General features: G+C 32.3%; 1 protein-coding gene across 1 annotated transcript in view; it reads right to left on the minus strand.

Annotated features, from left to right (window-relative positions):
* The window catches only part of CCDC88A (coiled-coil domain containing 88A), a 154918-nt gene that overhangs the window by 67268 nt on the left and 74653 nt on the right, over positions 1 to 12997 (minus strand). The window contains exons 12-15 of the mRNA XM_054687742.1: positions 12728 to 12872; positions 8480 to 8664; positions 4247 to 4384; positions 1794 to 2864 (exon numbers count right to left, since the gene is read on the minus strand). Of these exons, the coding sequence (XP_054543717.1) occupies positions 1794 to 2864; positions 4247 to 4384; positions 8480 to 8664; positions 12728 to 12872 (1539 nt within the window). The remainder of the gene's footprint in view (positions 1 to 1793; positions 2865 to 4246; positions 4385 to 8479; positions 8665 to 12727; positions 12873 to 12997) is intronic.

A 12997-nucleotide genomic window follows, 5' to 3' on the forward strand; every position in this document is an offset into this window, starting at 1 on the left:
GAGTGGGAAAGAGATTGAATAGGCAAATGATTAGAGAAAATCTTTTGTCTGGCAGCTTTGCTCCTAATTTCTAATAATTTGTCCCTAGCTCCAGCTAGGAGCTTGTGTGCAATGTTGAGTCCAGAGACTGTGCCCCTTGTTCCTGTCTTAAAGGGCACACTTCTGAGGTTTCTCTTTTACGATATTACAGATATTTGGAAAATATTTATTGAATTATGGAAGTTCCCATCTGTTTCTCATTTTCTGAGTCTTTTTAAAGTTATTAATGATACTTAATTTTATATATTGCTCTGATTTTATGATATCACATAGTTTTTGACTTTTAGTATTTGTTGTAAAGTATATTAAGGTATCCTTGTGTTAAACCACCCTTACATTTGTGCAACAGGTTCCAACTTGTCTTTCTGTATTTGGTTTACTCTTCTATTTCCCTTAGGATTTTTGAACTGTGTACTTAAAGGAACTTACTGTAAACTTTTTTCCTCCTTATATTGTCTTTTTTTGTGTTTTAGAATAAAAGTTTTACTAAAAAAAAAAAAAAAAAAAGAGGAAATGCAAATGACCAACAGGCATATGAAAAAATGTTCAACATCACTTGTAATCAGAGAAATGCAAATCAAAACTACAATGAGATATCACCTTACACCAGTGAGAATGGCACATATTAAAAAAACTAGCAACAACAAATGTTGGCAAGGTTGTGGAGAAAAAGGAACTCTCCTGCACTGTTGGTGGGAGTGCAAACTGGTCCAACCATTATAGAGAGCTGTGTGGAGATTTCTGGACCTACTAAACATAGAGGTTCCATAAGATCCAGCAATTCTACTCCTAGGTATTTACCCAAAGGACACAGAAACATTAATTCCAAAGAGCACCTGCACCCCTATGTTTATAGCAGCACTATTTACAATAGCTAAGATTTGGAATCAACCCAAATGCCCAAAAATAGATGACTGGATCAAGATGTGGTACATATACACCATGGAATATTACTCAGCATTCAAAAAAGATAAACACATGCAATTTGCAGCAACATGGATGGAGCTGGAAGGGATCATGCTCGGCAAAATAAGCCAGAAAGAAAAAGAAAAATACCATATGGTCTCACTCATAGCAGGTATCTAGAAAACTTAAATAAGGGACCAGGAAAAAGAATAACTATAAGAAAGTGAAAATCAAAATCAACAAACAACTATGAACCAGAGACACTCTATGGGGGTTGGGGGGTGGGGAAAGGAGGGCTTGGAGTCAAAATAAGGGGGTTGTAATTGTATGGGGAATATAAAAATAAAATTTAAAAAAAAAAACCTTATTACTACAATAAGCTCAAAAACATATATCTACGTTTTAGTTTAACAAAAGTAGGAAATTAAGTGTTTTAGTTCTAATTCCAAATGTCTACTTTAAACCATAAATAGGGCCTCCCTGGTGGCGCAAGGGGTTAAGCACTGCACTATGCAGTAATTCACAGTCTGCAGCACGAGTTCGATCCCTGGCCTGACTGGCCAGGGAGAAACCCACATGACACAGCAGACCTCTTCTGTCTTACCCGCTGCTCCCCTCAGTAGTGTATTTCAGTCAGTCTGCCTGTTCTGTTCCCCACTGTCTCTGGTGAGTCCCCTCACCCCCTGCTTCTCTGGCCTGTATCCCAGCTCTTACATGCATAAATAAATAAATCTTTAAAAAATAAACAAAACTATGAACAGATAATGCAAATGATGGGTTCCACAAAAACTTAAAACTTGAGTTGAAAATATAAAAAATATTTCCCTTGAATTAGGGAACATATTTACCTCACGTAAAGTAACCAAGGTTTTTATATCAATAGTGGCTCTTTTTACAAGCTCTTTATTTTCTTTCTCTAATTCTTTCAGGCGAACACAGGATTCTTTATAAATACCAATCTCTCTAAATAGAGTTTTGTTTTCTTTTTCCAGGTTTCCAATTTTCACATTATTTTCTTCTAATGTGGTATCTTTTATTTCTGCTTGTTGTCGAAGTCTCTTATTTTCCTTCTCCAGTTGTTTCTTATCCTTTTCCAGTTGAGAAGTCTCTTGTTCTAATGATCTGTTCTCTTTTTCCAGCTGTTCTAGTCTTTTGCTAGATATTTTTAACTCTTCTAGGTTTTTTTGCAATGTTTGATTTTCCATCTCTAAGTCTTGTAGTTCACTCTCTAACTGTTGAATTTTTTTATTGCTATTTTCTAGGGCTTTCTGTAACCTTTGATTTTCCGTATCTAAACCTTGGTAGCTAACTTCTAAGCGTTCTGTTTTCTTAAAAGATGCTTTCATGAGTTCTAAACCCTTCTTAAGTTGCTCTTTTTCACTTTCTAGTTCTTTATTTTCTAATTGTAACTGAGCCATTTTCATGCTTGCACACTTCAAAGATTCCACATTTCTTCGAAGTTCTAAGTTTTCCTCATCAAGTTGGGAATTCTCTTTTTCTAGGGATTCTAACTGAAAAGTAAGGTTTTTAAAGCTATCCAATGTTTTTTTTAATTTCCTATTTTCTCTTTCTAGCTCTGAATTTTCTTGTTCTAAGGCATCAGTTTTTTCACAAGTAATTTTTAAATTGGTTATCTTTTTCTGCAACAATTCATTTTCTTTTTCAAGACGATGCAACTCATTTTCAAGTTCTTCTGCTCGTTCTCCTTTTTCCTTATAATGTTCCAATTCTTTCCTAATTTGTCTTTTTTCAAATTCTATCTTGCTGATTTTGCTACTTGTTTCTTTGATAGACTCATGGAGAATTTTATTTTCTTTTTCAATGTCTTTCACTCTTGCTTCAGCACTTATTTGGGACCGCTGCCTTAAGGAAGACACAGTGTGATTCAGATGTTCATTTTCCTGTTCCAACATTTTAATCTAATTCAAAAAAAGAAAGAGCATAAAAAAATTAACATATGAAGAGTTAAATCTTTTAAATCACATAGTTTCCCTTCCAAAAGCTAACAGGTAAATCAAAATATAAAAAACTACCAATATGACTATTTTAAACTCTGATATTCACTGCCATGTTGTAAAGTATGTGTCTTTAGGGAGTTGATAACATTAATGGAATCATTAAGAGAGATGTATTCAATATAATCAAAATGATCTTCAGATCATCATAACTACATGTTTTGAATATGAATACAGCATATCTCCTTGAGAATATAAGTCTTTATTGTCATTAAATTTTGCAGTGAGACATCAGTAACTATTTGCTATATTATATGGGTACTATGTGTGTGTGTATTCTTCAAAAGAATTCAAATTTGGAAACATCAAAATAACAAGTCCCCTGGTACAATTATGAACTAATCAAACAAATTTATAAGCATGACTCAATATAATACTTTCCTCAAAATTAGGTGCATTAAACAATTTGAGAACCTTGTAAAAGTACAGACAAGTTCATATTTAGCTCTAAGAGTTTTTTTGTATAGTTCTATAAAAATCTGCAAATTCACAGGTGGCCTGAGGACTTCATCAAGATAATCTAAAACAGCAAAATTTATTTCAAAAAAATAAAAAGAAACTTAAAGGTAGCAAATGACTTAATTTAGCCAGTTCTCAGTTTCTTTAAGCATACACTGACATAACCAATAAACAGTTGAAAACAAGTATAATAGTGTCTTAAGATAACTGCTGCTGCCACTTCTTACTCTTTAGTGTAGTTAGAGTACAGCTGTGTTTCTCCCAACTCCACTCAGAGACTTTAGAAACTGTATCCTCATTACACAGACATGTGAAAACAGTGGGACTGTGAAATTTTAGACTAGGCTAATTATTAAGAATACAATTAAAAAATCCTAAACTTTCCAAAAACATAAGGGATAGAAAACACGGTAAAATAGGGGGCTCCCCTGGTGGCACAAGGGGTTAAGTCTCAGCACTATCAAGCTATTGGCAGCCACTGCAGCACAAGTTCAATCCCTGGTCAAGAGAGCTAATCCACATGGCACAGCAGACCACTCCTGTCTCATCCACTGCTCTCCTCAGCAGTGCATTTCAGTAGACCCGCGTGTTATGCTCTCCACTCTGTCTCTGGTGAATCCTCTCACAGCCCCCCCCCACCTCTGGCTCACACCCCAATTCTTATATGCGTAAATAAATAAAAATAAATCTTAAAAAAAAGAAAATGAGGTAAAACCACTGTTATTTTGAAATCTACAAAATTTGAGATATTTCCCTCAGTGTCACTTTTTAAAATAACTTTTGCTAATAAATTTTAAGATATATTATTTAATAGGATATTTATGAACCTGTCTCTCTGAATTTTCTCTCAGAGTTTCAACTGTTTTTTCAAGTTGAGCTTTCTCCTTCATTAGATCCTTGCTTAAATTCTGACAATTCTGAAGACTTTGCTTCTCTTGAATAACCTCATTTTCCAGAATTTCAACCTGGAGAAAATTAAATCACAAAAAAAAATAGGATGAAATATTTTCCAATGAAGAAATATGTCAAAACAAAGTATAATCATGAATAATGGATAAAAATAATTTTATACATAAATCGTAAAACTTAATAATTTAGTATTAAAATTCAAGTAATAATTCATGCTAACTTTGACAACTGTGTAAAATTTGCAGACATAACTATCTTATCCTCTACATCTTTAAGGGTAAACTACTTCTAAATGCAAAGACAAATTCAACTAAATATATGAAAATTGTGTGCTATAAGGAGATTATTATTTCAATCTTATTGGAAAATTTCCTTGGAGTGAGAGGAATTGTAAAATAAAATTTTAATTACAGTCAAGGAATGTCAATGAACAAGAAAGAAAAACAGACTATAAAAACATGAAGGAAAAGATAAGAAATGGTGATATCCATGGAATATTACTCAGCATTCAAAAAAGATAAACACATGCAATTTGCAGCAACATGGATGGCACTGGAAGGGATCACGCTCAGCGAAATAAGCCAGAAAGAAAAAGAAAAATACCGGATGGTCTCAGTCATAGCAGGAATCTAGAAAACTTAAATAAGGGACCAGGAAAATAAATAACTACAAGAAAGTGAAAATCAAAATCAACAAAAAACTATGATCCAGAGACACTTTTTGGGGGGTGGGGGGCGGGAGGGGAGGATTGGGGTCAGAATGGGGGGGTTGCAATTGTATGGGGAATATAAAAATAAAATTTATTATTAAAAAAATAAAAAAAACATGTTATTTCAATGAAATAAAAATCTACGCACATTCTTACATACAAAAAAAAAAGAAAAATACAAAATTTGATAAAAGAAATAGAAGACACAAAGAAATGGAAAACATTCCTGCTTATGGATTGGAAGGATTAACATTATCAAAATTGCCATCCTACCTAAAGCAATTTACAGATTCAATACAATCCAATAAAAAAATCTCAAACATATTCTTTAAAGAAATAGGGCAAATACTGATGAAATTCATATGAATTTAAAAATAAAGCTCAGGCCTCCCCTGGTGAACATCTGACAAAAAAAAAAAAAGAAATGGTGATATAAGTTAAAAGAGGAAACAAAAAGAACTGGTTTTAAAATAAAAGAGGAAAGGAAAAAGGGATGAATAAATACCAAGAAAAAAGGTCTGAATAAAACTTGGGCATATACTTATAATCCAGTTTTAAATTATTTTAATTTATACATTCTGAAGATATAATAATGTGGTTATAAGTAGCTCATCCATGTGGTTATAAAGTAGCTAATCCATGTTCAAAATATTCCAAATCATTCATTTTCCCATTATTCTAATAAAATGTTCAAGCCAGATAATAAAAGGTCTAGCTACATAAAATATTCTACTTCAAGTTTAAATATTCCTTAAATGATTATATCAACAGTGAACTCTTAGAATTTTAAATCTTAAAAAAGCAAGTTTAAATTTTCTATTTTGATAATAATAGAAAATAAACACACAAGTTAAACAGCCATTCAGTAACATCTTAAAAGCATCAAATCACATATATTAACCATTAATTCAAATTTAATATTAATGTGCATATTCACAAAGTTTTTAACTCTTAGCTACTAATCTGGTTCTCCCATTATAAAACTGACACATATGAATGTTATTTAATTACTCATTGTCATTTTACATCAGAGGGAGTCAAATGGAACACTGAATTTACAAGACATTTTCATATAAGTAATTGCTATAGAATCATTAAGAATTTACTAATTAGACTTCAGAACTAATATCAAAATGGAAATATAATATATTCAATTATAATGGCAACCAAAAGGAAACTGTTCCCAATTATAAATAGCTACTACGATGACTGTCAAATATTTGTTAAGATTATTTCTTTAATGGATTAAGATATTGTCAAAATGTTTTAAAACAGTAAAGATATTGCAAGAAAACAGGGAGACTATTCATAATACCTAAGGCAGTGGTTTTCAATCATGGGGCAGAGAGCAAGGTGAACCACCTTGGAACTTCTCAAAAATGAAAATTCTTAGCCTCCACTCCAGACCAATTAAATCAGAAACTCTGGACATGGGTTCAGAAATCTATTTTAACAAGCCTGACAGGTGATTTGATACATACAATAGTTCAAAACCACTGATGGAAAGCTAGAGATATTTTCATAATGAAGTCTAGAAACTCAATTTCTCAAGGGAAAAAGGAGATATGGCTAACTACACAGAGAAGTATAAACTAATTCACAAGAACAAATGTACAAGTTTAATGTAATATTGCTCATAGTGAGTAAGAAATGGAAATAATGTGAAAGCAAATTTTGGCAAGAAGAAATTTTAGAGAAGTGTTTCTGATTAAAAAAAAATCACTGGGCCTCCCCGGTGGCGCAGTGGTTGAGCTCTGGGTTGCGAAGCTGCCCACAGCCTCTGCAGCGCCGGTTCGATCCCCGGCTGCAAGGAGAGGGTCCCACATGGCGCGCAGACCTCTCCTGCCGCCTGCTGCTCCCCTCAGCAGTGTACTTTGTCAGTCTGCCTGTTCTGTTCCCCACTCTGGCTCTGGTGAATTCTCTCACCCTCCCGCGCTTCTGACTGTGCCCAGCGCTTGTATAAATAAATAAATAAATAAATAAATAAATAAATAAATAAATAAATAAATCTTTAAAAAAAAAAAATCACTGTTGTTATATGACTACTTAAATGTGAATTTCTGTATGTAAAAAGATGGGCAAAAATAAGTTTTTTTGGTAAAATTGTCCCACAATGAGAGACTATTTTTGTTCAACTATTTCCTAGTTAAAAATTCATGTTTCAAAACGCTTAAATATGTTCTCTAAATACTATTTTCCACAAAGGAAGAAAGGTGATTTTGGAGAAATGGCTCTTTCCAGTCTGGGACAAGAATGTTTAGTAAGAGAGCCCAGAATATTTTCTCACAGCAGAAAGCAAGAAAGATCTCAAGGAGTGTTAATGTTGTCATAACGATTCAGGAAGAATCTTAAAATCTAAGACAGTGCACTAATAGACTTCAAATATTTTTTAAATTCAAAAGTTCATAATGTTAAGACAAACAAACTCATTCATTTCTTGGGCAGGAGGGTAATTATGAGAATAAATTCACTGTGGGAAACTTGCAAATAATGGAAAGAATCAGACATTCATACTACTTTTTAAAATAAGTTGCTGCTCAGAATAACCAAAATTGGTGTTTGTTGGTTTTTTTTTAATGAATAGCTTTTAAAATCCAGTATTTCTTTGTAGAAATACTGCAACTACCAAATTAAGAAGGGATAATATAATTAGAACATCAGGATTTTGGCCGCCTCTGATAAATTAATGGACCTAAGTACACGATTTTCCAAGATAACATCACAAAAAAAGAAACAACCAGATACAAGTCTCCTTATTGAAGTACACACTCTTCATGAATACTTTTAGCAAACACTCAATTTGAAGCTGAGAAATACAGGGGACAGAAGAACACACTGAGTAACACAAAAAGGATGCAATCAGCAAATCCTAGACGTGGGGAAATTATTGTCTATTAGACAACCTAGTTTCTTTAACAGAGAAACTGCTAGGCAAAAAAAGAGTATACTATAGACTAAAAGAGACTTAAGGGAAATATCAATTGATTGAATGTACTGATCTTATTTGGACTTAGGTTCAAACAAAATGTAAAAAATGATAGCAATAATAGAAATGAAAATGCTCACAAAATTATTAATTTTAAAATTAATGTTTGTGATAGTCACTGTTTTTTCCTAATTCCTTAATTTTTGGGTCTTAAGTAATGAGATATTTAAGGTGAAAACCACCATGTCCAGGATTCATTTCAAAATCATCTAGTGGCCTTGGGAAGAACAGACAGGAGTAGAGATAATAAGATTGGTTGTGGGTTAATAATTGTTGAAGTTGAACTAGTAAAGGAATTCGCTAACTTTACATTTGTTTATGCTTGAAAATTTACATAATAATATTGGGAAAATAATATTGATGGTTCATTAGATACTAAAAAAATGTTATACCACAGTGCTACTTATTTATATATACACGTATTTAACATTACATTCATTATTAATTTTTGTTTACCTTTTTATTTAGTCTTTGATTTTCCTTTTCAATTTTTAGAATTTTGGAAGTATTGCCTTCTGTAGAATCCACAGCACTCCGAAGTTCTTCTACAGTTTTTGCCAAACTCTGGTTTTCCATCTCTAACTTTAATAACCGACTTGAGGTCAACTCATTTACCTCATGACCCAAGGATTTTTGTGGCGCTATTAAAAAAATGTCAGTGATAAAACTATGTTCATTCATTATTTTAAAAATATTAAGTATCAGTACACTATATCACATGATCCTTAGTTTTATAAAATTTATTTTAAAAGACAGATAATAGGTAAATCTTGAATTTTCAATTCATCCATAAGCATTTTAATGGAAAACAAGCATACAAAATATAGGCTGAAGAATATAGACTGAATTTCAGTTTTAATTAGAGAAATTAACTACTTGGCAATGCCCAAGTCAATTTAACTTCAGCAAATCTTAGGAGACGTGTATAAAATACAGTTATTGCCCTATGTGTCTTACACAGTCACTGTGTGACTCAAATAGTAAGTGTAAAGCATGTCTATGCTATACCTTCAAAAATTAAAGAAAGACAGTTTAAGGGGAAATATCCTGACATTAAAGATTGGTCATCTCAAAAAAGTCAGAGTTTCTCTAAATCAGTAATCTCTGGTTAAGTGTGAAGAGTAAATTGTACTCCATTTTGCCAAAGAAAATCATCCAAGTAGACTTCTACTACCATGACATTTTTTAAAATACACACATATATATGTAAAACTAATATGGCCCACAAGCGTATGTTCTCTTAAAAATTAAGATACTATGAAGTATCCACCAGATTTTAAGAAAGCCTCCATCCTTATTTTCAGCTTTTGTTCTAATCAGCATTTTATTATTAATCTTTTAATTAAAAGCTGGTATACTGGAAAATCAGTTTTTATTTTTTTAATGATATAACTACATATATCATTTGTTTCAAAGAATACAACAAAATGATTTGATATGTATACTGCAAAATGATCACCAAAATAAGTCTAGTTAACATCCATCGCCATACAGTTACAATGTTTTCCCCTATGCTGAGAACTTTAAAGCTCTACTGTCTGCAACTTCCATCTAACAATATATTATTATTAACTTCCATACACAATACAGTGTTAATTAACTATAATCATGATACAGTAAATTACATACCCAGAAGTTATTTATAATGTCATTAAATTTTTAATTTTTTAAATTTGTCCAAGTATTCTTTAATAAAACTCTATTCATAATGTGTGGGCATGAATTTCAAATAAACAAAATCAGGCTACAATACATTGAGATATCTTAACAATACTTTCAATACTATGACTGGTTTAAAGAAGACTTCAGGTCAGGTTATGAAAAATTAAAATGCTTATGACACATTTTTAACAAATGGCAGAATACCTATGCTGTAAACTTAGGTTAAAAAAGAAACTTGAATGGTAAATTCACACTGATCTGATGACATCCAAAATACCTATGAGTGTACAGAAAAATTCTGAAAGCAAACATTCTAAAATGTAAAAGCAACTTAAAATGTATTAAGCAACTTTAATTTCCTCCTTTATATTTCTCATCATTTTACACAATTTTTACAAGATTATATAACTTTAAAAAAAAAAACACCCAAAACTACATTAAAATGAAGTCAGACTTATTACACCAGCTAAGATCAACTACAAAACAAATGATATAGTGATGATGATAATAGTTAACACTATAACAATAAAATTATATATAATAATAGTTGACATCAACAAATTCAATCCTCACAGCAACCCTATGTCCAACAATTATTGACTCCCATGTAAACTCTTAACAGTATAATTCTAACTATTTTAGTATTAACAATTATTTAAGCCTAAATTGCTTTCTTTGTAATTCAATTCAGAAGGAAAACAATAAAAAATTTCTATAAATATTGTAAGAAACACATCTCAGCAAGTTCATTGGCTGAATAGCATCACTTACTATTAATAGGGAATTTACATTGTGCCACAGAATTTGGAAGTAACCTATCAGTAGTAAAATTATGAAAAGTCTAATGGCAATAAATATGACGAGTCATCTACATAAGTAATTATTCTGTAAACATCAGACTATAAGTACTCTTACAGTTTATGTCTACCTCATCACTATATACTCAAGGCCTAGTTTATTATTTTTACACATCTTAGGTTTTAATAAATACCTGCTAAAGGAAGGAATGCAGATAGAATAATCTAAAACTGGGTAGCTGAGGAATTATGGACCCAATCTAATTCAAGTAAATATGACTTGAGTTTAATTTCAATAAAGTATACCAGTATAAGCATACATAATCCTATAACCACAACTGTGTTGAATGTATATGCCCAGTATTAAGAAAGTAGACAAGTCAATATAGAGTCTTTTTTTTAGGATAAAGTTAAATATGTATTAGGGTTGGGTATTTATATTCTTTTCAATGCGTAACTGAACTGGTTGGTATTTAAATCATAAAATTGAGATTTTATATATTGACAAAAGTATTCAAGAAGATGATTAACTTGCTTTATTCTGGCTGTAAGCTCACCTAAGAATCTTCCCACTGTTTTGACTTACTGTTTTGGTTTGACTATAGTCAAAGAACATGCTGATCATTAATAGAACTTTTATATTTAGTAGATGGCTATATTTCTGCAAGCAAATAAATAAACGTGTTTCAACTTCTTGTGACATTAACATGAAACAGTCTCTAAACAACTAATTAAAGTGGCTATTATCCTGTTGGAAAAGTCAGGACGCATTTTTGCTATTTTTCTAAGGCCATTTATTTATAAAGAGAACAAAGATCAATCAATGATATACTGCCTGTTTTGTTTGACAACCTTTTGCCATCTTTCAGTGAGCTTCATAATTCCTATTTCATAGAAGGACCTGTCTTTATTGGTGATAAACTGAACCAGGTGCTGATTTACAGCCTCATCTGAATTGAACATTACAACCATGCAAGGAGTTTTGAAGAAAACAAAACAAGTGGAAGTCTGATGGTGCAAGGTCAGGCAAGTATGGTGGATGTGACAACACATCCAATCCAAGCTCCAATAATTTCTGACAGGTGATCAAACTTGCATGTGGTCTCGCATCATCATGAGGTAACACGACTCCCTTACGATTAACGATGTTTGTTAACATCTCTGGATGTTTCTGAATGATGTTTCATTCAAACTGTCCAATTGCCGACAATACACACTTAATTGATTGCTTGGTTCCTTGGCAGGAGCTCGGGAAAAATGGCACCTTTAAAATCCCACCAGACTGAGAGCATAACCTTCCTCTGATGAATATCTGCATGTGATATCCTTGAGGCGAAAAATCACGTCGGGACCAAGACCATTTGTGCACCACATTGTAGTAAACAGTCTCCTTCTCATCACCAGCTATCTATCAGTCACTTCAAAAAAAGGGATCATTTTCCTCACATTTAATGAGCCTATTGCTGATGTTTACATACGCCGTCAAATGAATATCTTTAAGTTCATGAGGAAACCAAATATCAAGCTTGCTTACATATTTCAGCCTTTTCAGGTTAGGCATGAACATCTGAATGATGGAATTTCAATATTTCTGCAATCTCTCGTGTTTTGTAACCTAGGTTTGACACGATCAATGCCTTTATTTTTGTCATCATCAAGCTTGGTGGGCCTCTCTGACCAAGGAATATCATTGAGATCAAAATCACCAGCACGGAATTTCATGAGCCGTCGCTGGTAGTGATGTTCTAGAGCATTGTAACTGAAAATATTATGCAACTTTTCACAAGCTTGACATACGTTCTTCCCTTTACGAAAATAAAACATTAAAATATGGCAAAAATGCGGTTTGGTCCTCCATCTTCAAACTCATAAAATCTGCAAAACTCAACCAAATCATTCCTTTCTTTAGAATGAAGCTAGAACTGTCAACTGTTAAATGACTAGCAATAACACAGATGTGAATGCCTCAAATATTTCCAAAAGTGAACTAGTGCCATCTGTTGCAAAAATGCACCATGACTTTACCAACAACCCAACACTATACTCAAAAAGTTGAACTGTAGAACATGCAAAGGATGCAAGAAGTGAAAATACATATTACCTTATAAAATTTAGACAGACAGCTGGTTTTCTGAGACATTTCCAACTGAGTAAACTAAAGGATTGCAATAAAATATCCAGAAACATATGCATAAATACAACTTTGAATTCATTTATCCATTTAAATAAAACAATCTGTGAATACCTTCAGCAATTTCACTAGTTCTGGATATCTGTTCCAGCTCCCAGCCAAGATGTAATGACTCATCCATACTTTGTTTCTGTGCCATTTCCAAAGTCATATTTTCTTCCATCAATTCTTCAATTTTTTTTCTATCCATATCACGTTCCTTTTTTTTATTGGCAAGAAATAGGGAGAAAACACAAAGCTAAGAAACAGTATGATTTCAAGTACATGTAATTATTATCAGAAACTGAATGAGGTAAACTTTGAATACTTAAAATTTTCATTTTG

This window comes from Talpa occidentalis, unplaced genomic scaffold (assembly GCF_014898055.3).
Source record: "Talpa occidentalis isolate TD23 unplaced genomic scaffold, MPIMG_talOcc4v2.1 talOcc4.5, whole genome shotgun sequence".
Lineage (NCBI taxonomy): Eukaryota > Metazoa > Chordata > Mammalia > Eulipotyphla > Talpidae > Talpa > Talpa occidentalis.